Consider the following 24,028-nt stretch of genomic DNA (forward strand, 5'->3'; position numbering starts at 1 on the left):
TCAGGCAATTTTCATACCGACACTAACCTTAAATCTGCCTGTTCATTTTCTGATAGAGTAGCCAACAAACCCCACAGTAATCGATGTCCTTCATCTGTAGATCTGATAAATAAAAAAAAAAACTGTTAAAGTTCAATACAGGTAATATCGATAAATAGAGAATCTCCTACTGTTCTTTTTTGATATAAAAAAAATATCAACACATGTCGATAAAGTAAAAATAAAAGAGGCTCTGCCGAGTTTTTTTACAATTTCGATGAGTGTTGATATTTTTTTATATCAAAACAGACGAGTAGGAGATTTTATTTATCACCCAATCCTTTCTTACATGCAGCCAATCCTTGCTCTCGTTTTTCATGCGAGACGTCAGTGCCACAGAGTAAAAAAATGGCAGCACTAAGAGCTGTCAAACACTAATGATGAGAGCAAATAGTTCCTCATATAACAGCATATTGTGGAATATTGAAATGATATAGAACTCATAGTGACCAAACGCGAATTAAGCCATTATTCAAGGCAGTCTGTGTGCGTGAAAAATCCCTACAAGAAAGAAACTGGAAGTGTAATCCGTTTGAAAGGGAAATAACTACATTTTAATTTTACTCATTATTGTACTTGTCATAAGCGACACAGATATTTTGAGCAATGACAGTTCTGTCTGATAAACGACACCATGGTTTTCGAATGGAGTGCTATTATTTTATTTTCATATCAATGAAATAAAGGTTACATGTAAACTCATTGATATTACAGCATAAAATTACATAATTCGTTAATCATACACAAATTATGAATGTTTTCAAAACAAATTCCTAAGTAAAAATAATTTGCCGATATTATCGATTATTGATCGGCGGAGGGTCAGCAATTATCGATACTTGAAAGCAGTATGGATTACCAGCCCTAATGATAATGTCAGATTGTAAAAGGTTATTCAATTAAATTATAAGTAGATATTACAGATAACATGATCAAAGGATATGCTTACACGTTGTGGATTTTAACATCAAGAATTTTGACTGATTAGGAGGGTATTTTACAGGTCAAAAAAAAAGTTCAACAAATTTTAAAGATGTAACTTACTTTGGATAAGTTGTTAAATTTCCAAAAATAACATCTTCTACCAGTTCGGAACATTTTTCTTGTAATGTATTTTCTCTGTCCATAATCAATGGTAAAGCTCCATCTAACCAGGCTCTGAAATTAACATTCACTGTATTTGCTATGTATAATACAAATACTGATCTCCAAATCAAGTACATAAATTGAACATGTTCTGTAATGGCCAATTTATTTCCATATCATACATACCTCTGTACATCTTTATTTGATGGCATATTATGTAATATGTCTGTTAAGCTTTGTATAGCTTGTTTACGTACTGATAATGATGGATCACAGCATCTCTCTTTCAAAGTAGTTAAATTCTAAAAAATAACAAAAAAAATCTAACTGAAGAGTAATTTCTTTTCTATTTTTTGAAGATATATTATTCATGGTTATTGTACATACATGCCTCATATTGTTCCCAAAATTAGGAGATAGATGATAACATCAGCTGTTTCAGTTATCAGAAACCATTGAAAATCAATAAACAGTTCGCCACTGTGGATGACCGATCAACCAAAGGAGATGACAATGTATATACAAATTTCAATTAACCAGAAGGCAAAACTGACAACAATGTGTTTCAGTATTTTATCTGTTGCTCTAGATATATATAGAAAGCTTATTCTGGATTTGATCCAATGAACAGAACATGGTACATATAGAATATGGTTCTGCTGTATATACTTGTACCTCTTGTCTGAAATTAGGTTTTTCAAATAATATAATATTCTGTAGAGCTTTTACTGCTGCTTTCCTCACTCCAGCATTATCATCACCAGATCTTCTTCTTAACATGGATATTACACCTTCATTATCTGTTAAATCTAGTGACAAGAAAATCTTAATTCATTGCTAAATTGTTTAATGACATTTACTAATTAAAGTGGACATATATAGAGTACAATTACATTTCTACTAGGATTCTCTAGTCTTTATCAACCATAATAATATGATTGTTAACTTTGAATGTTAATATCAAAATAATCGAAAAAGATAAAAATAAAAGATAGGTTGTCAGGCAACGAAACATACGCCCACAGCAGCTAAGTCGTCCGGTGAGTCAACAAGGGTTGTCGCATATTTTTTCTTCCGCCAGAAATGAAAACATTTACAACACACTAAAACCTGATTATGAGTAACAACCCATTTGGCTTCTAATTCTGCCCTATTCTAACATTTAACATACAAAACATTTAATATCAATTGCCATGTAATCATCAGAGATTGAAGAAAATTAATAAACTTCTTCGTCTCATGACCATAAACACTGTATTAATATAAAGTCAATCGAATATTAACTTTAGCCTCTAAAGCGTCCACAAGATTTTTCAAAGTGATCAAGGACCATAACTTTGGCAGATCTAATTATCAGAAATCATTATCAAGGACCATAACTCTGGCAGTAATTATCAGAAATTATTGAAAATCAATAGGATTCTTCGTCTCATGACTGTTAACACGGTGTATAAATTTACAGTTAATCAGATATTAACTTTAGCCTCAAAGTGGTCAAGGGCCATAACTTTGGCAGTAATTATCGGAAATCGTTCAAAATCAATAGGCTTCTTCGTCTCATGACTTTAAACACTGTGTATAATTTTAAAGTCAATCAGATATTAACTTTAGCCTCCAGAGTGTCCACAAGCAATTGTGGACGCCGGACCGACGACAATATACGACCACATTTCAATGTGGGCGTATAAAATTTAGACTATAAAACATAAGCTACAATCAGTTTAGGTTACCAACTTCTATAATTAAAAAGATAGGTTGCCAGGCAACGAAACATACGCTCACAGCAGCTAAATCATCCGGGCAGTCAACAAGAGTTGTCGCATATTTTTACTTTTTTCGGTAATGAAACATTTATAATACACTAAAATCTGATGAAGAGCAACAACTCAGAAAACCTTGCTAACGTTTTGTATACAAAACTTTTAATACTGTATCATGGATTTAGCTGTTCCAAGTCATAAAAATTCATTGAAAATCAATATACTTGTTCGTCTCAAGATCTTAAACTCTGTGTATCAATCTGAAGTCAATCGGATATTAACTTTGGCCTCTAGAGCGTCCACAAGATTTTTCAAAGTGATCAAGGGCCATAACTTTGGCAGTCATTATAAGAAATCTTTGAAAATCAATAGGATTCTTCGCCTCGTGACCTCAAACACTGTGTATAAATTTAAAGTCAATCAGATATTAACTTTAGCCTTTAGAGCATCCACAAGGTTTTTTGAAGTGATCAAGGGCCATAACACTGGCAGTTATTATCGAAAATCACTGAAAATGAATAGACTTCTTTGTGTCATGACCTTAAACACTGTGTATAAATTTAAAGTCAATCGGATATTAACTTTAGACTCTAAGAGCGTCCACAAGATTTTTCAAAGTTATCAAGGGCCATAACTCTGGCAGTAATTATCGTAAATTGCTGAAAATCAATAGGATTTTTCGTCTCATGACCTTAAGCACTGTGTATAAATTTAAAGTCAATAGGATATTAACTTTGGCCTCTAGAGAGTCCACAAGATTTTTTTTAAAGTGATCAAGTGACCTTAAACACTGTGTATACATTTAATGTCAATCGGATGTTAACTTTAGCCTCTAGAGCATCCACAAGATTTTTTGAAGTGATCAAGGGCCATAACTCTGGCAGTAATTATCGGAAATCGCTGAAAATCAATAGGCTTCTTCGTCTCATGACCTTAAACACAGTATATAAATTTAAAGTCAATCAGATATTATCTTTAGCCTCTAGAGCGTCCACAAGCAATTGTGGACGCCGGCCGGCCGGACGGACGGACTGACGGGGGCGACGACAATATACGACCACATTTCAATGTGGGCGTATAAAAATAATCAAAATTAAAACGTACCTGGATTAAAGCCTGGTGTTAAATGAACACCAACAAAAGGTGTAAATGGTACAGTTTGATTGCGTGGTTGAGAGAAAACAGAATTAGTTGATTCTGAGTTTTGAATTTCTGTGGCTATAGTATCTGCTGATGTACTAATTGTCTGTATAGATGATTCTGGTGTTCCTTCTTTACTCATTGTTGGATCTAGTAAAAACATCTCAAACTATTAAAGATGCGTTATGTATGAGTTAACTAATATTGCAGATAATTTTTATAGCTTCTACTGTTATGTATATAAAATATTGTTAAGACATCTATTAATAACAAGACAAGGACAAGCTCATAACCAACTCTCTGGGCATTCAGGTTGTTCAGATTTTAGGGTTTAACGATATAATAGATAATTGAGAATTTGTCTTGAAAGTCAAGTACCGTTGCTAAATAATAATAATAATTAATTTATATAGCGCTGACAATTCAACTCAGCGAGCTGCTCTCGGGAGCTTTACATAAGTACAACTATTAAATATAAAATTACAACAATCCATAACCAGTGGTTGCCAGGCAAGATACACCCACATTTTGCAAGAGATGGACAGATTTTTTGTACAATCACAGGCCATAATAAAATTATGGTCCATTGTGACCTCTAGAGGTTCCACAAGCTAAAAAACATGATTTTTCGTACAATTTAAGGGCCATAATCCAGGAAGTTATGGCCTGATATATGCAGATATTGAAAGGAACCAAAATCTTTGAGTTATAAACACACATTACAAGTTTCATCAAAATCAAATAAATATTGTGACTTCTAAAGGGTCCACAACTTTGTTATTACATATTTTTAGACTATTTGCGTACAAGGAGCGGACATTTTGTCTGGCATTTTTGGTCAGATTTTTACGAAATTGGAAGTCAACCTTCATTTATGTGTAACGGTGATCAATTTAAACGTTTTTTAAAACCGAATACAAATAGTGACTTCTAGCGGATCCACAAGCTAAAAATGCGATTTTTCGAACCATCAGGAGCCATAATCCAGAAAGTTACGTTCGGATATCAAAAGAAACCAAGATCTTTGTTATATATAGATATAAACTTAAAGTTTCATCAAAATTGGATCAAAATTGTGGCCTCTAGAGGGTCCTCAACCTTGATATATCATATATTTACACTATTTACAAGGGGCAGCTATTTTGTCTGGTAGTTTTGGTCCGATTTTCACGAAAATTGAACTCAACCATCATCAGCTTTTAACAGTGATCTTGTGAAAACTTTAAACACTCATAACTTGAATGAAATTTTCAATATATTCATTTTTAAATTAATCTAACAAGAACAAGTAGTTCTTAATTGTTACATAATGCATCTTTAAGACTTTGAAGTGTATATTTCATACAAAAAATTAATTTCAGAAACTACAGCATTGTCACAGATACTGAATTTTCTAAATAAGCAAAATAGAAAGGAATGGAATTTAATATATCACAAATAACAAACTTCAGTCATTTCGTGACTAACATTATATTTTGTATGGTAATTTAAATGAGTGAAATGCATTGGAGAGAAAATGTCAGAGACAGAAGCACATTTACATAGATACATTACTCATCTTCAAACAACCAATCATGACTTCTCCTGGAATAATATCCAGTATGACAATATCTAATGTTTTATTAAAATAAAATGCTAATCCGTTTTGATTGTATGTTGGGGTATTTTGCTGTGGGAGGTTACCAGAGAACCTGGAGAAAACCCACAAGTTTAGGCAGACGACCCTTCTCCTTGTCATGTACAATGTGGGAACGAAATCATGACACTTGACTCAATGACAGACCTTATTAATAAAAAGATATGTGCTAGACCCTTCAGCCACCTAACCCCTCTTGGAATTAATTAAGTATATACCTGTCGATGTCCGTGCTTCGGTTCTACAATCTACATCTGGTGTAGGAATAATGCGACCATGCGTTTTAGAGCGTACAGCAGCAGTCCTAGGTGTAACAATGTTTTTCATAGCCGACACAACATCCGTATTAGATGACACAAAACACTGAGAAAATCCCAGAATAGCTTTCGCTCGTACTCTGAAAATAAAATTAGAATTTCCCACAATTTGTATAAAATTTTACATCCAGGAAAAAACATCTGTGTTATACTACAAATAAATAAATTAATAACATCACTAAACATTAAAGTAATGCACACATTTTACTTATTTCATTGAAATGGATGTGCAACCTGAAAGTGCGAATTTCTTGGGTTGGTGGAAGCAATTCTTGGGGGGGGGGTGGGGGGGGGGGGGGGCTACCATCCTAGGGTTTTAGGCAAGCTTCCAGGGGCCGCCTAGTCCCCCGAAGTGCCTGGGGATCTAGATCGGCAGAGACACTTTCTGGCTAAAGAATTACTCAGCAATGAAGTGAAATTTTATTTCTTTTCTAAATCCCTTACCATGCAAACACAGTCGATGGTGGTTTCCTGCAATGCTGTCCTTGACAAATATATGCATCACCGTTACACCATAATTTCGTGAAAATTGGATCGAAACTGCTCGACAAAATGGCCGCTACCCTAAAAAGCATGTAATAACCAGGCTGTGGGACATCCAGAGGTTCGAATTTTCATTCAATTTTGATACATTCCAAAGGTCTGGGTTCCTTTTGACATTTTCACGTATTGGACCGCAACTTTCTGGATTATGACCCCTGATTGTACAATATGTTTTTAGTTTGTGGATCGTCTAGAGGTCACCATTTTTATCTTATTTTTAAAACCGTTCAATATATCACCGTTACATCATAATTTCAGTCAAGTGGCTACTCCAATTTACACAAATAGTATAAAAGCATGTAATGCCAAGGTTGTGGATGATCTATAGAGGTCAGAATTTGTATCCGATTTAAAACGAGTATCACTAGCTCTTGAATGTGTTCAATTTTGGTGCGCATTGGCCCCTTACCTTTTACCCGAAATGTGAAATATAAATGAAGTTTGTGGATCTTCCTGAGGCTACAGGGAGAGTTTGATTTTGGTCCACAGCAGACCTCACATTCTAGAGCTATAGCCCTTGCTTTTTTGCGCAAAATGTGAAATGTGTATGAGTTTTTAGGCTCTCTAGAGGGGATACAACTGTTGTCCCATTCAGATGAAACCTAACAAATATGTTAAGGATCAAAAGATCTTGAATGAGAGGATGAGCCCCATTGACTTTACCTCTTCCCCATACATTTCTTGGAAAATGTGGGCGTTTTTTGCATGGCAATCGCTTGTTTTAACCGGTCATAACTGATAGCAGTGAATTATTTGATAGATAAGGGACACAGGGAAAGAGTGTGAGAAAACCTCTATCTTGTGGGGTTTTTTTTTAAATTACCTAATCTGCCATAGATAAGTGAGATGGGGTTGAAATAATGATCAACTGTTTAGTTAACTAATCGTGACCCTCATAACTGGGAGTCTCTTTACCCAGGTATCAGCAGCACCCCCCTAGCCCCCCCAACCCCCGACTCCATCGGGCCTAATTTCTCAGGTGAGTCAATGTTATTTCAATGCATTATATAGCCCACTCCAATAGTCAGTTTTTTTTACAACTTCTTAGTTGAGTAATAGATAAATGCTAAAATGCAGTCTTATTGCTTGACAATAGTTAAATTCCTGTGTCCTATCTTATAATATTTGGGACATATATATTAGAGGAGTTATCTAAAAATTTATTATAAAGATGATCAAGTTTGTAAAAAAAAAATTTAGAAGAAATATAGAAAATAACTTACGATGGTGATAAGTCCGAACATCTAGCCAATACTACTCCCATTAAAGATTTATGTTTAGTAAATATCTGTGACTCGTCTGACAAATCACCTGGAATATAGGAAAGACATTAGGGCCACACTAATATTATTTCATTAGTTTTAAGGTATAATTCATTTAATATTTTAATTTTATGCCCTTGTATTATTTCTTCTTTTTTTTTATATTTATTTTTATTAATCTATTGAAGGATACATACACATCGAGTCTGGTTCTTTTCTACCTAATAGTAGAGTAATAACTTCTAAGGAAAATGTTCTGTGATTTATCTGTAAAATAAATGAAGTAATTTAACTAAATATTATTTTCCCACATCCTGATCTGTTCAAAGTATAGCTCCACTTTGCATGATACAAAAATTAGGTTCTGTAAGGCTAGTCTTCCATTTAGAAAGTAATCAATGATTAGTGTTAACTGTGTTCAAGGTAGATCAATGTTGTCTTTATAACAGAATTTATAATATTTGTATTTTTTTTTATTTTACCTTAGCATGCTGAGATAGTTGAAAAAGCCATTCCAGTAATTTAGCATATGAATGTGGTGGAAAATCTTGTAACAATGATACTATGGCCTAGAAAAAAAATGTCTTTTCAGAATTAATGAGAGAACATAAATATAAATAATAAAAAAATTTAATCAAATATTTCATTACAAATCTATAGATTTTTTAAAAAGAAAACTAAACAATTTCCTTTATTCTGAGGGACAGTTTGCAAAAGAAATCTTGTTGATTCCATATGACTATTGACAAATATTTAGACAACCAATCAATAATTATATTAACAGAATAAATTGCAATTTTGATCCAACTTCTGAACAGCATAATAAATAATTTTCTGGACATACCTGTGCAACAGTAGTTCTGAAATCAGCTTTATCAGGAACTTTAGTACACATATGTTGTATTAATGTTGATATAACTGGTATTGTTTGTTCACCATAAGTTTTCATAAGATATCTGAAGATACAACAAACAGTTCTAACATTTTTATACATTTAGCCCACATAACAAGAATAACATAATCTGATTATCGGTTTCACTACTGGTAATCGGTCGATACATGGCTATTTTGCTGATACTTGCGCAGCCGATATCTGATCAAATAATTCAGCAAATACCTTTCAAATATATTATTCAAATTGTGAACAAATCATTTTTTCTTGTTTGGTACTCAGCTTTTTTATTTCAGCTGCCATGTGTGTGACTATTTAGACATAATAAAAGACTCGATGCTTAGAGGCCATAATAGATGGTTGTAAATTCAACTTTTAAATAGAAAAGATGGGATAGTGTCATGTGACATTGACAAGGACAGAAGCTATCAACGTTAGCTATGAACAATTATATCGGTACCAACAAATTTAGAGATTTATATTGTATTCAACATTTAATAACATTTAATAAGTCATAAACTCAATCATACAGCTAGTGCTCGAAATCAAAACTGTGGTAAAAGCCGAAGCAAACACGCCTAAATTATGCTGTTGTGGATACAGTGGTTTTGGCTCTAGACTTGTGTTCTGCAATCCGTTTTCTAGTCACAGTGGTCTTTTCGTTTCTCCAATGTATGATCTGTTGCAGGAACAATCAATTTTGTAGACTACTCCTTTTGGTTGAATTGGATTGGTCGGCAGTAGTTTCCCATTTGCTTTGAGTATCTGTATTAAGGTTGTGGAGGTGGTAAACGTTTCTAGTCACAGTGGTCTTTTCGTTTCTCCAATGTATGATCTGTTGCAGGAACAATCAACTTTGTAGACTACTCCTTTTGGTTGAATTGGACTGGTCGGTAGTAGTTTCCCATTTGCTTTGAGTATCTGTATTAAGGTTGTGGAGGTGGTAAACGTTTCAATATTCACTGTCTTCAGAATTCTGCTAACTTGGTAAGATAGTTTCCCATAGAAGGGCAATACCACTCGGATGTCTGGTTTTTCAGGTTTTTGGGTTATCTTTTTTGTCAGTATGGTTCAGGGTAGATTTTATATGGTTGACAAACTTTAGAGGGTAGTTATTGTAATACTATTAGGGTGAGATTTGAGCAAAAGAACGCATATGTATAATAATATTATGACCTTGATTAATTATTCTCCATTGTTAAAATATTAGCTGAGTTTATTTGAAACGCAAATTAAATTGTTTTTGAAATCTGTGAGAATAACAGGAAAAGGGATTCTAAGGTCAAGGATGAATTTTATGTCTAAAACATGTGACAGGAAAGTTGCCGTTCCATATTTGGCATGAGTGACCAATCACATGATTAATTACATCATAATTAGTCAACAGAACAATTAATGGCAGTGAACCTGAGTCTATAATTAATAGAATGTGCGCTCTAGACTTAATTATAATCTATGCTTGTAACCGAGTAACCAGCTTGATATAAAACAATAGAAACCACCATACTTTTATACCAGTCATCTTGTTTGTTAATTAAACGATATTTTGGGACTGATAACCTGTGATGTCAGAATGACGTGAGTCATAAGAAGTGCATTATAATTGCAACCAGAGACATTACTAGACGATCATGGCTGTTCCAAAATATGTAGTAAGAAACGATGCATGGGTCATACGCCTGATGTGGTACTACATTGTTGAGGGTACAAAAGGTATGTCGGAGATAAACATTGAGATAAACATTGGTTGGATGTGTAGAGTTAAAGTTGATGGTGTGTATTTTGAACTCCATAGGAAGCATGACCCAATTATCCCTTCAATAAATATGATGTTCGTCTTTGATTCCCAAGATAAATTAGGATTTCCCGAATAACAATGATATACATCTACATCATTTACCATGACATTTGAGGCATTTCAATGTGTAATATTTTTTAATGAGTCAATATCGGTAATTGTATCTGTATCAACTGAAATGTTTCACTGTCAACATCTGATTTCGGTACATTACTAATAACAGCATAATTTATTTGCTCCATATAAAAGTAATTAATATATTTTTTTTATTTTGACTCTACAGATTAGTTATTTCCTAACATAGTTCTCCAAGTAACTTCTCCAGTAATGCCACAAAGACAAATAGTAAAAAAAAATTTACCTTATAAAATTTACAGTTACATCAACAACAAGTGTGTCTGCTCTAACAACAGATTTTCCTAACATTAGTAAATTTGGTAGTAGACATTTACACACCTATAAAAATGTAGAAATTATTACTTGTACAGAGTTCAGGACCATAGATAATCAAAAGTACTTATAGCATAAAAGATACTGGTCTGAAATTAGTCAAATCAACCAATTCTAAACAATATCGCCATAGGTTTCAATTAAATTAGTAATGCCATCTTTATTTGTCTGTAGTAATTTGAATTTTGATTTGTATCAGTTAAAATGGACATCAAGAGAACATCAAATCTACATTTTAATTTAATATCTTTTTAAAGATACATTCCCGGTACAAACTTTGTAATTTGATGATATATTTGGACTAAAAACATATTCAAAGTAACCAATCTTTTAAAAATTTGCTTCAATTCCCTCTCAAAACTTTGTATTCGCCAGGAATACCTATAGCTGTTGTTAGACGCAATGTCTGTCAATTTAGCTTCATTGTGGGAGAGTCCATTTTGCAGAATGTATTTATCATTACTTACCATACATATTGAGGCCTAAGTAAATTCTTTCGCCCGTTTATTTGCAGAGTCTTTTGTACGTTGACACCCCTCAATGTTCCCAAAACCGCCTAACCATTTGATCAAGAAATAACAACCGCTCCCTCGCTTAAGCTGGCACAAAATAAGCTGGCAGATAACAGTCGGGTTGCCAGTTAGTTATACCCTGACAGTTTTGCCCAGTGCTTGCCCCATAGGCATTTTTCGGGTAATCCAGTATTTTTCTAGTACGATTGGGTGTCTATACTTTCCATATATACCAAATTTGACATACTCCTATTGGAAATAACCACCCGATAAATACTTTTCTGGGAAACTATCTTTAATATACATAAATTTACTAAATAACACCTTCCATAATCTAAATATGAAAAAGGGCTACTGATATATTGTCTCTTTAACAATACTGATATCAACACAATATCATAGAATTTCTATGAGAATAGTATTGTTACGGGTAGTAGAATTATTAGGGCTTTTATTTTTACAATAGTAGAATCAAAGTTATTTCTCCAAAAAAATCTAAAACTTTAAAGTTCACAGCAAAACATGCTTTTTAAAAAAAAAAAAAGAAAAAGAAAAAAAAATATTCAAAGAGTACTCACTGAATTAATTATAGGAATATTTAGACTTGGAGTGCAGCACATGAAGTTTAAACACTGCAAAAAGAGGGGGCAATATAAAATTATTATACTTTTACACAAAACTTAAAACAACCCTTTCATTTCTTCTGAATTATATATGCTATCTAAAATCTACGAATTTATTTCTTTTTCCGTTGGCATTACATATCATTGGTATAGGAACACAATACGGAATAAAATATGTGAGGTAAATAAAAAGAATAAATTGTACCCTGCACAACACAATATAATGGTAGGGTGCCCCACCATAAATAAATATGTCCAAATACCTTGACAATTACACCACAATATTTATATACTCCAAGCCTTAAATCAGTTTCACACATTTATAGTCACTAAATAAATGGTCATGTTGTACTTAATAAGCTATGACCACTTAAAAATCCAAAAATAATAGACTGAAGAATGGTGTCGACCATAACATCCAGGCACCTTTGAGTAAAAAATAGGTTCCGTGCCCTTGTTTTGAAATTAGTCTTGCTTAAACAGTCTGCTGACCAATCTACGACTGATTGACAGGCCAGGATAATTAAGACTACTTTTTTACAAAACATAACAGAAAGCTGGAACAAGAAATTGGTTTTAGAAACACGCACATTAGGCAACTCAACAATTGTTTTCAGAACCTTTTAAAAGTAAAATGAAACTATTGCTAGTATCATGTTCTTTCCTAACCCGAGTACTAAACCAAAAGATGCAACTCCTAATGGTATAGTTAATATTAAAGCAATTTAAAAAATAAAATGAAAGTAATTTCTAAAGCTGCAGTAATAACCAACAAGCTAAAAATTACTGCTTTTCAGAATCATCAACAATAGATTTTTTACGGCTGTAATAGTTGATAGATGTGTAAAGAATTTCACATGTGGTGGCTATTTATAGACTCATAGACTCTTGTGTTGGGTGTTGTCGAACTGCGTGATTAGCCAGAAATCACTTCGAGACAAGCCATTGAAGCACATTCACTCGGTTGAGTTCAACTTTCTGTAGGGCAAATTTTCGCTGCACGGGGCACCCTAACAATGGCCAATGAAAGCATATATTTAATATCCTGTAAACAAAGGTAATAATAACATGATGAAAATTTCTTAATACAGGTCTGAGGTTTACCAAAACATATAACATGCTTTTAAAGTAACTGCTAATATATATCGACAAATAAACATAGATCCATTTATACAGCAGTTCACTTAATCTAAATTCTCAATATAGGTATGTTTAAATATCAGTATCAATAACATGAGGTTGACAAGAAAAGTATATATATTAATCTAAAATACCAACCCTGTAAGCTAAACATGACACTGACATGTCTTCTAATGATGGCCTGTAAAAAATAAATTAACTTTTTCATCATTTCTATATCTTTCATATTAGAAAATGTTATTGCCACATATATTTAAATATAATGAAATAAAAAGAGTATTCATATTGTCCACCAATAATTTCGACAGATGCATACATGTTCATTGTTCATTCAGTAAATATGATCACTTCTCGTGCATATACAGACTTAAATTCAAACAACTCGTTCACCAAATAGGTGTTATGGGATATATATGAGCAAATACCACCTTATAAAATATGTCTTCATGTACATATTTTATCTTCAGCAGAAATAAGCTCATCTTGGTTTTCATTCTCTAAAAGTTATTCGGAGTTGACCTATTTGCATAAATTGGCTTTATATATCGACAAAGCTGTTTTAAAGATTGTGAAAAAAGTATATTTTTCAAACACATTAGTCAGGCAGTATAAGGACTGGTTTAATAGCTTTCTATGATTTTCTCATCCTATACAAAACATTCATTTGGCAGCCTGAATGTTTGTGTTTGCGAAACCAAAGAATATTCAATCCTTAAGCTTGAATAGTGTATAGTTTTCCAATGAATTACAAAGCAGAAGAAGTATGTTGACTGAGACCTTAGTGAATTAAATGAACTGGGGTTTTAACAGGGGTCGAAATAATGCTTGTCTACTTGCCGAAACCAAGTAACATTTTTAAATGACAAGTAGAAATAAAATCTACTTGTCGCCGACGACAACTAGAATAATGTCTACAACAATCCTAGCTAAAATGTCTCTGTCTAATTTATCCATTCCAATAAAGCTGGAAGAGGGGAATTTTTCATTTTAAAACAAATTAGATGGTATTTAACAACACACGACATAGCTGTCCGTTTGTCTCCTAGTAGCTTGGTGCCGAATATCTCCCCGATTAACAAGACTGAAACTTATATGGTCGTTTTAAGTTTGTTTTATACGTCTGCAAAAGGTTTCTTTGCATTCAAATAGTAACACTACTGATTCTGTGAAAGCCGTAATGTCATTGACCGACAATTCTTTCCGAAGAGAATTAAATATTTTGATAGTTGAATTCCATTTACTGTGGCTTCTTTTGGAATGTAATATACACACATGCCTAATTTCAAATTATATTATCACAATGGGTCGGAAATGTAAGAACAACGAATGAGTGGAATAGTGAAGATTCTCAAGTGAGAAAACTGTCTGTCATTTGTTTTATTACCTTCGCCAAAATGTGTTAAAGTGAACGCCAAGTCTGATTGTACATATATAAGCATCTCTTACAAATGAAATTGAAATACAATAAGTTATTTTTTTTAATTAAAAACAAAAATCAATGGTGACAACTTGAAATGACCAAGTGACAAGTAAAATTTTACAAACATTTCAACCCCTAGGTTTAACGTCCTACTTTTCTGCTACAACTGGGCTAATGAAGAAATGAAATGGGGTTTAATGTCCTACTGGGGCTAATGAAAACTTTAGGGACTATAGTATTGTCTCGAACCATCTGTGATAAAACTCCACAATGGCAGCAATCAAAAACTTCAACTAAATTCTTGGGAGATAATAAATGGCCATATCTCTAGACATATTGAGTGATGTGTACACTGTAGTATATATTGAGTGGACTTATCTCTGCAGGTACGGCTTATTTGATAATTGCCACATTAGTCTCAATTATGACTCATCAAGAAGGTTAGGCTACTTACCAATTGTCGAAATCTACATGACTATTAGTAGATTGGTATTTTGTTAAGTGTATAATATGTGGTAACAATCTGTGTACTGTCGATTCAGATTTTTTAAATGAAAATACTTCAAAAAACATTGTTAAATCCTAAAAAATAAAACAAATAAAATTAATTAGTCCTGAAACCTAGCTATATATATTACTAAAGGTATCTATATTTTTACTTTATCAATTCATTTTTGTTAATATTAGACGCCTTTGATGACTTAAACTGGTTTTATTTTGGTACAAATTCACGGTCAAATCCTTTTAGAGAGGCACCAAGACAGCAAACTCTAAATCAAACTAGATTACTGACAAAGATCTATCCATTGTTTATTTAAAGGCATTGTAGAGTTAGAAATATTTAGCTAGAGAAATAAGCCAACGGGCTGGTGTCTTCCACCCGAATCCCAAAATAAACAGATGACACTTTCAATGTGATCTTCTCATTAAACATCTAGCAATCAATTCGTTTATCACACTGCTTAACCTAAGCAGAAAATGCTCATTATTAGTCAAGGTATTGTTGTAATGTAAGTATACACCAAGTTTTATCCCCCACCCTTCATTAAAAGCAGTTATTGTGTTCTAAAGTACTGTCAAATCAAATTACTGATGTCTGCTTTGCTTCAGCAGAAAATGTGCATCATCAACTTGGTCAAAACATGAATGTAACAAACATCTACACCCAGTTTGAACACTACCTCAATTGTGTAAAAAAAAGATGTGACGGACAACTGGTTGGTCTACACAGAAAATGCTCATCATCTAATCAGTCAAGGTTTTCACCTAATGAACATCTACATCTAGTATAAAATAATTTTTGGCTCTGTATGTCATTTCATTTTTACTACAAGTTCAGCCAAATCACAGACACATTTGTGTATAAAATAAATTTATATATAATTTCACCTGAAGTAGATTTGTTAATAATTTTAACATTCTGTTACATTGAGATGGTGTCATTTCTTCCTCTTCATTATCTTCATCATCGTCACCACCCAAAGATTCTCTAATATCATCCTCCTTGAAATACAAAATTGGTGTATTCAAACATATTATCATACTCATTGTTCCTCTGGAAATGAATTTGGACTTCCTGACACTTAGATAGCTTCAATGTATATGCCTTGTCATTTAGAAGAAGCTTCTTGTTTCGATTTATTTACAGTGATGTTATTGTGCATTACATATCATATGTTTTGACTCCTTGAGCACAATAATACCTCTCTAAATCGGAAACAATAAAATATTCTAACAACTCAATCCTCTAAATTCAAAACCAGGATATAAACAGACTCAAGAAAATTCTAGATTTGTGCTAGAGTATATTTCAGACAAAAAATTCCTTACATTCATTTCCAAATATTATATTGACACATCGAGGCTATATTCTGTGGGGTACTGGAAATCAAATCAATATTTCTTGTAGCTTTAATCTTAATTGAATTTCTCTACCTGCACATCCTCTGCTTCTTCGGTCCTTTTTTTTCTTTTACTACGAGAATGAGAAGTACTTTTTTTTCTATTGCTTGCATTGTGTGCTGAACTAGCTTTTCTTTTCGTGGAACTAAGTTTGCCAAATAATTTCAACTCTTCAACACATTTTACAATAATTTCTGGATGAAAAAGCTTAAATGCACCACTCCCTGAAACAAAAAGAAAGAAGAAACAATGGGAAACAATCCAAGTATTTTCTTCCTAAAGAAGTGCAGTTTGATGAGACTTATTCAATACTGTGTGTAATATGCATGGTAGTTTCGGCTCTATAAACCTAACAAAATCCTTTAAAAATCTCACAGAAAATGCCCAGACATATGATTGGAAGTTTAATCAAGTCAACCATGAAATCAAATGGGGATAATCATCATACTTTACTGCATCAACAGGACTAATGAAGATGTTTACATGGGAAATTTCACGTGGACACTGCCATTTGTGCATACTCTTGATCAAATTGCAACTGCTGAGAGTCTTTTTACGTACACAGGACCTTCATTTTTCATACCATACAAAAAACTAGACACTATTCTGTGCCACTGACATGGTGAAATTACAAGATCAAATGCCCTTTATAGTGACAGGCTAAGAATGTGATTTTTTAAAACATGCCTTTTTAAATGGTTTAAAATAGAGTTACCATCAAAATAAATAGTAAGATAAGAATCATTGAAACTAGCTTTATGTTTATCTCACTTCTCTACTTAATGTTGGGTAAGTGAAGGCCATTAAGCCTAATTTATACTAAAACATCATAACATAAAGTCTCTTTAACAAGGTAAGAGGATATAAGAGGGGGTTCTTATTCCATTTTGAAACGAACGGGCCAGAATTGGGTCACATGAGGTCCAGTAGGAAATGGGTTAATTATAAGCTTACATTCCCTTTAATATAACAAGACTTCCACAAAAAGAATTCTTGGTAATTTGTTATGGAGAATGTCGTATTCTGATGTATGTGATTACGACAATTACTTGAATTTGGTACACCTTTTGAAAATTTTCCATATTTAATTCACGTACCAGCTTTCAAGTTCACATCAGTAATAATACCCCTGAATAAATTACTATCTTCGTTTATTCGATGAAATGTTCGTGTTTCATCAGTCGATGATCTAAAATATTAGCATTTTTCTACTATTGCCAGTATCAGAAAATGCTGCAGCTAAAATAAACTGATATGGCACCATGGCATTTCTTCATAACACAATTTGTAGTTTTTTGTCTTCACGTACCTAGTCACGTAATTTGTAAAAGTTTTTATTCATATATTATATGAAAAAAAACTTTTACAAGTTACGTGACTAGGTACGTGATAAATGACTGTTTCTCGGTGTATTCGGTGTTCTATCAGGGGATTATACTCAATGAAGATATAAATTTACCTAACAACTAGTCAGTGAATCCATCAATGTATGATCCAGTTATTATTTTAATACCTACCAGTACCTGGAATTCATATGGAACATGGAAGACGCTCGATTGGCAAACCATGCCGAGATCGTCTTCTTTCACCACGTGGGTTATTTTTACAAAAGCAGCTTACTGAACCTTTTATGAATAATCAGCAAGCTTGTTTTATCCAAATTACCGTTAAATGTGCTAATTAGGCTACTCAGATTGTGAACCACATGGCGGATTCTCACTAAGGTATGACTGTTGTTGTACATGTAGCCAACAAGCAAGTTGATTGACTTGTTAATTAACATGTAAATGTAATAATTAACCAGATGTAATTAAGCCGAAAGTAGATTCATTTATGATACCATAGTGGCCGGTTCATTGTTTTACCAATCGGCTAGACTAAACATCAATCAGCTAAAGCCAACAAAAAACGTCCGATTAAGAACACTGGTATAAGGGAACAATTTACATCACAAACCATGGTTTTTTTCATGATAAAAAGAGAGATAGAAATGGGATCTAATGTCCACTAGACAACAAAAATATCCAATTTCAATAATTCGCTTGAATATTGTGGCTGTAGCTGTGGGAGGAAACAGGAGGACCCGAAGAAAACTCTACTTGTCACACACAAGTGTGGGATCAAAACCATGTGACTTGACTCAATAACAGACCTTATGATCTAAAGCGGACACATTAGACCATTTGACTGCCCAATGCCCGTTTTTTCGTGATATACACACACCTGGTACTGTTAACAGTTTTATATAAAGAGATGCTGCTAGTACAGATGCTTCTTTCATGGGATAACTAGAAGTCAGCTAAAAAAGAAAAGAAAAGTTATCAGTAATGTATATATTCTACCAAACTTTGTCATCAAATATTCCCCACTAAGTTCTCCAAAAACATTTAACTTGTGAAAGTGAGTTTTTGTTTTGTTGTTTGTGGGGATGTTTGATATAGGAAACCAAACAGTAGAACTTCCTAATCTGGTACTCAGATAACCCTGTGTCACTTAAAATTGGCCGCATGACATGTTTTTATTTTAACAAGTCAACAGCCAGGCTAATGTCCCCAACCGAAATCCCGAAATAACTAGATGACACATTAATTAATCGCACATTTATTTTTTTTCAAAAGTATTGAGCAATCAAACTCATTATCAATTATACACTAAGTTTCATCACTCTCTATCGGATTGAATCAAAGTTATCTTGTCCCAAAACATCGACCAATTGTGTTCCAAAGTCTTGACCAATCAAATTGCTTATCAATCTGCTTACCCTCAGCAGAAAATGTTCATTATCGAAGTTAGTCAAGGTATTGATGTGATAAAACTATACACCAAGTGTCATCACTCTCCCTTAATCAGAACTAAAGTTATGGTGTCCCAAATCAACCAATCAAATTGCTTATCTCTGCTTACCCTAAGCAGAAAATTCTCATCTTCGAACTCTATCAAGGCATTTACCTAATAAACACCTACACCAAGTGTGAACATTCTAGCTCAATTAGGAGATTAATTTTTTTCCAAGTATCGACCAATCAAATTGCTAACGCTCTGCTTGCCCTGAGCAGAAAATGGTCATTATCGAACTTAGTCAAGGTATTGATGTAATGAAACTATACACCAAGTTTCATCACTCCCATTTAATTAGAGAGAGAGAGAGAGAGAAATGGGGTTTAACGTCCACTTGACACAAACTAGGTCATTTCGAGACTAACATATGGTTTAATTTTATTTCAATAATTCACTTGCGCGTAGGGGTCTTTAGCAGTGGGAGGAAACCGGAGGACCTGGAGAAAACCCACGAGGTTGGACAGGCTACACTTAAAGTCATCGTGTCCCAAAGCATCAACCAATCAAATTGCTTACCCTAAGCAGAAAATGCTCATCTTCGAACTCCATCACGGCATTGACTTAATAAACATCTACACTAGGTTTGAACATTCTGGCTCAGTTAGAGAGTTATTGTGTCCTAAAAATTGTGACGGACAGACTCATTTTAATAGTCCCCCAGCGGGGACAAATATTCAAAAATAAAAATGGTTTCATTAATCAAGGCATGTAAATGTTTTATCCCGGTTAATGAATCCAGAATTGTACACAACCCTAATAAATTTTACTGACAATCATGAATGACACTAGATAATCATACATTCCTACATGTACTAACAACATGACAAGATAAATGTAGTGCCTTGAAATGTGATGTTTATCAAAGTCATTTAGCCCAGTAGTGATCCTTTGATCAAATAAAGACCTCCGTCCGGCATCAATTATTTTGTAAGGATTATCTGAGAAACAGAATATTTTTTTTGTATGGCCTAACTTCCTAAGAACCACATACTCCTCGCAGTGTTTCATTTGATTAGACCTAATCCCGCTCAAACACTGCCATACACAGTGCAAATTTATGTCCCAAATTATGACTGGTTAACAGTCCAATCAACAACCAGTACATAACAACGTAACAAAATCAATCGTGATTAACCAGAGCTCTAAATATGTTACAGTAAAGTGTCTGGTGACAAACGCGGTCACATTAAGCCAGTGAATCCAAATAAATATAAAGAGAGAGGAATCCAAAACCATTTGAATAACATAAACTTAGATGGGATCCAAGTCATAATAAACTTGATACGGTGACCCCAGTAGTAGGAGTGGGCAGTGCTGCACGTAGAATCTTTTTATCATCTTTTGGACCACACAGAAATACATGTATAACATGTGCTTTTTTGATAAAATAAATAAATCATGGATTTTCTTCACAAAAATGGATAAATATTATCGAATATTGAAAGGTAGGCAGTAGTAATTGGTAAATGTTTACAAACTTTATATCAGAGATTTGAGTCAAAGAATATTCGTTCCAACAGCAAGTTTTAGCCAAATTTACCTATGCGAGTATCGATGTTTGTTCTCAATGCATGAAAGGGTAAAATTTTCCTTGAAATCAGCACTAAGAAACACTAGGATGTTTTTTTTTTTAAAAAGATCACCCCAGTTAAGTCATGAAAATTCCCCATATTTTACTCAGGAGACATTTGATTGGACGCTGAGAATGGACACGCTCTGTCAAAGACTCAAGTTTTTATTCTCAATACAGCAATGGCTAGAGAAGAATTTCTCAGACCATTGCTTCAGAAGGTGTTTAATGGTCCTATTTCTTTTATAATATTTATATTTCGAGCAATATGATTATTGACAAATTTGTCTGGCATGAGAGGATGAACAAATATCAAACCTTGCTTCCAGTTTCCAGAAGATAAACCATTAATACAACCAGTGATTTAAGAGAGATATCATTCTCAACAAGAATTGTCCACAGACCACCTGCAAAATTGTAATTTATACCTGTAAATGATTTTGTGTAACTATTTAGGCAAAAATATGAACCATATATATAATATCTAATATTCAATGCCATCGCTCAAAATATATATTAACCATACATTATGAAAAAGCTAAATCTACCTATTGCAGGTCTTTCTTTAAAGATACATTATGGGAGATAAGATAAAGAGATGGCAGTTCTCGCTATAATAGTTAAAAACTAGATAGTGTAACGGTAATTTGCTGAAAATTTCAGTCAAATTGATCCACTATGAACCGAGAACGAAGCGGGTGAAATTTTCGCATAGTCTCGGTCATCATTACTAAAATCATTAATATAAACAGCATAGTCTCGATTATCCACTGTTTTGATTAAATTATCAATGGCCGTTAACTCTTAAACGACCCAGAGGTTTGACGTCATAACGTCATAAAAACCCACGTCATAATGGTCAATAGTATTAAAATATAGATATTAATCATATCATTAATAAACAACTGTAGATAAACCCTTAATGTAAATGGATGAAATAATCTAAATTTAATGCCATTTTCATAAATATAATTTTATACAAAAAATTAATTTAGACATTTCATGCAAAATTCATGTATATAATGGTTATTTCTATTTTTTTTTTGTTCGGCTGTTGTGAACTAAAAATTATTCATCATGAATCTCTTTTAATTTAAGCTTATTTAAGTACCGTAATAGAAATTTGTTGATTAACTAAGCCTACTTCTATCATGTTCTAGGCCTAACGCAAAACTGTAAAAATCTACACTACAGATAAAATCTGAATCACTGTAATGGTAATCCGTCATTAGGAGAATGTTGCCAAATAGGTCTAGACATATCACCGTTTTATTATAATTTTTCCAGGAGAAACAGTAAGATTTTTAACTGTCAAAATGTCAAACAGGAAGTAAACAAATGAGATAAAGTCGTCTGTTCATAAGGGAAATAACTCTCATTACGCTAGGAACGTTGCATTCGGCTAACCGATTTTGTCGACAAAAGTCGCCGTGGGTACTTAACGGTAACGTTATAGGTGTCGACAAAAGTCGCCTTGGGTCAGTTAAGAGTTAAGCGGCATATAGGAATCTAATCCAGCCAACATCGAAGGCTAGCCTTGACATCGAGAGTTTATTATGGTCTGGATAAGTTAATTAATGTCTAATTGATAATTTAGAAAACATTTCAGGCCTAAAGAAAGACTTGTAATAAGCAGATTTTGCTCATGCATAATGCATGTTTAAGCGTGAAATGTTTAAATCTAAATTATTAATTAGACATTAATTAACTTATCCATACCATAATCAACTCTCGATGTCATTGCTAGAATGCGATATTTATTGGATTAGGATCAAATTTGTTGTTCAACTTTCATTCATGATTTAATCATGAAATGGATAATCGAGACTATGCTTTCTATCGTACCAACTTTAGTAATGATGATTGAGGCTAGGTCAAAAATTCAATCGCTAAATTCTTGGTTCAGAGTGGATTAATTTGACTGAAATTCACTTTACATTATCTAGTTTTTATCTATTATAGTGAGAACGTCCAGCTCTTTATCTACATTGTAATCTCGCATAATGTATCTTTAATATCTTACTTTATTAATGTTAAAAAACACAGTCTGCAAAGCAAAAATAACTGTGGGTCCACCTATTGTCTTTGCCAGAGAAATAAAATAGTCATCCATCTGTAAATATGAACATGCAAATTCACAATGAAGACATAGAAAAATACAATACCTTCTTTTTCCTGCTTTAAAACACTACAACATGCTTCAAGTTCTTTAACATTGTATCTGTTATTTTTGATAGCAGATAAAGTCTCAACTGGAATATCATTCAAATCTGTAAAATCTGCTTCCCAAACATTTTTAACCCATTCTAAAATATAAAACAACAAACGAACCATAAATAATAAAGCATACAAAACAAAAATAATGAAGCAATACCACAAATTTAACCATAAGAAAACAGGGAGCCAAAAAGACTAAGATATTTTTTTATTTCCATTTCAATGGGTAGGAGGGTCTATGTGTGCAATGATAATAAGAGGGAGGTGGGGATTCTGCCTGTACAGCTGCGTTTTCACTACCCCATGGCATAAGCAAGGTACCAAGCCCAGCTGTAAAAGGCATTTATTCTTGAATCAGTGTGATATTTGCATTGGACAGCAGGAGTAATAGTTTAGTTTACTGACTTAGTGACAGGGGATTGTCAAGCATGAGGCACAGATATGCTGAACATCGGATGCATCTTAATGTGTCCACACAAAGTTTGGTTAAGTCAGCTGTTGAATGTAAATTATTCCTTTTCACATAAAAGACATAAGCTTATCCATTAAAATGTGTTAAAACATTCTTTTAAGAACATCAGTTCTAAATTAAATCAACACTCAATATGGGGGGCACTTTAGTTTATTATTAAAACATCGATGAACTAATCTCACCCGCCGTGATATGCACTATGCACTAGTGCTTATGCACTATTTGATAAAACAACCAGCGGCTGCCAGGCAGGATAGGCCCACATTTTCGAGAGATGGATAGAGAACAAGCTTAAAAGAAAGTGATTTTTCCTACAATCAAGGGCCATAATTCAGGAAATTAAAATTCGATATGCGCGAACATCGAAAGGAACCGAGATCTTTGTGTTATAAACTTACATTTCAAGTTTCA

At 33.3% G+C, this 24,028-nt stretch overlaps 1 protein-coding gene across 3 annotated transcripts in view; it reads right to left on the reverse strand.

Moving 5' to 3' along the window:
* LOC126824700 (condensin-2 complex subunit D3) overlaps positions 1-24,028 on the reverse strand; it is a 52,480-nt gene that overhangs the window by 24,185 nt on the left and 4,267 nt on the right. For 2 of the 3 annotated variants that reach the window (XM_050554024.2, XM_050554023.2), the window contains exons 2-20: positions 23,094-23,234; positions 21,247-21,335; positions 18,744-18,819; positions 16,554-16,744; positions 16,008-16,121; positions 15,073-15,200; positions 13,337-13,379; positions 12,014-12,067; positions 10,835-10,929; positions 8,628-8,739; positions 8,266-8,352; positions 7,981-8,050; positions 7,745-7,832; positions 5,880-6,058; positions 3,990-4,175; positions 1,801-1,934; positions 1,312-1,427; positions 1,084-1,197; positions 28-102 (exon numbers count right to left, since the gene is read on the reverse strand). In XM_050554024.2, the coding sequence (XP_050409981.2) occupies positions 28-102; positions 1,084-1,197; positions 1,312-1,427; positions 1,801-1,934; positions 3,990-4,175; positions 5,880-6,058; positions 7,745-7,832; positions 7,981-8,050; positions 8,266-8,352; positions 8,628-8,739; positions 10,835-10,929; positions 12,014-12,067; positions 13,337-13,379; positions 15,073-15,200; positions 16,008-16,121; positions 16,554-16,744; positions 18,744-18,819; positions 21,247-21,335; positions 23,094-23,234 (2,092 nt within the window). The other variant, XM_050554025.2, reaches the window with a different exon arrangement.

The sequence above is a fragment of the Patella vulgata genome, chromosome 6 (assembly GCF_932274485.2).
Source record: "Patella vulgata chromosome 6, xgPatVulg1.2, whole genome shotgun sequence".
Taxonomy (NCBI): Eukaryota; Metazoa; Mollusca; class Gastropoda; family Patellidae; genus Patella; species Patella vulgata.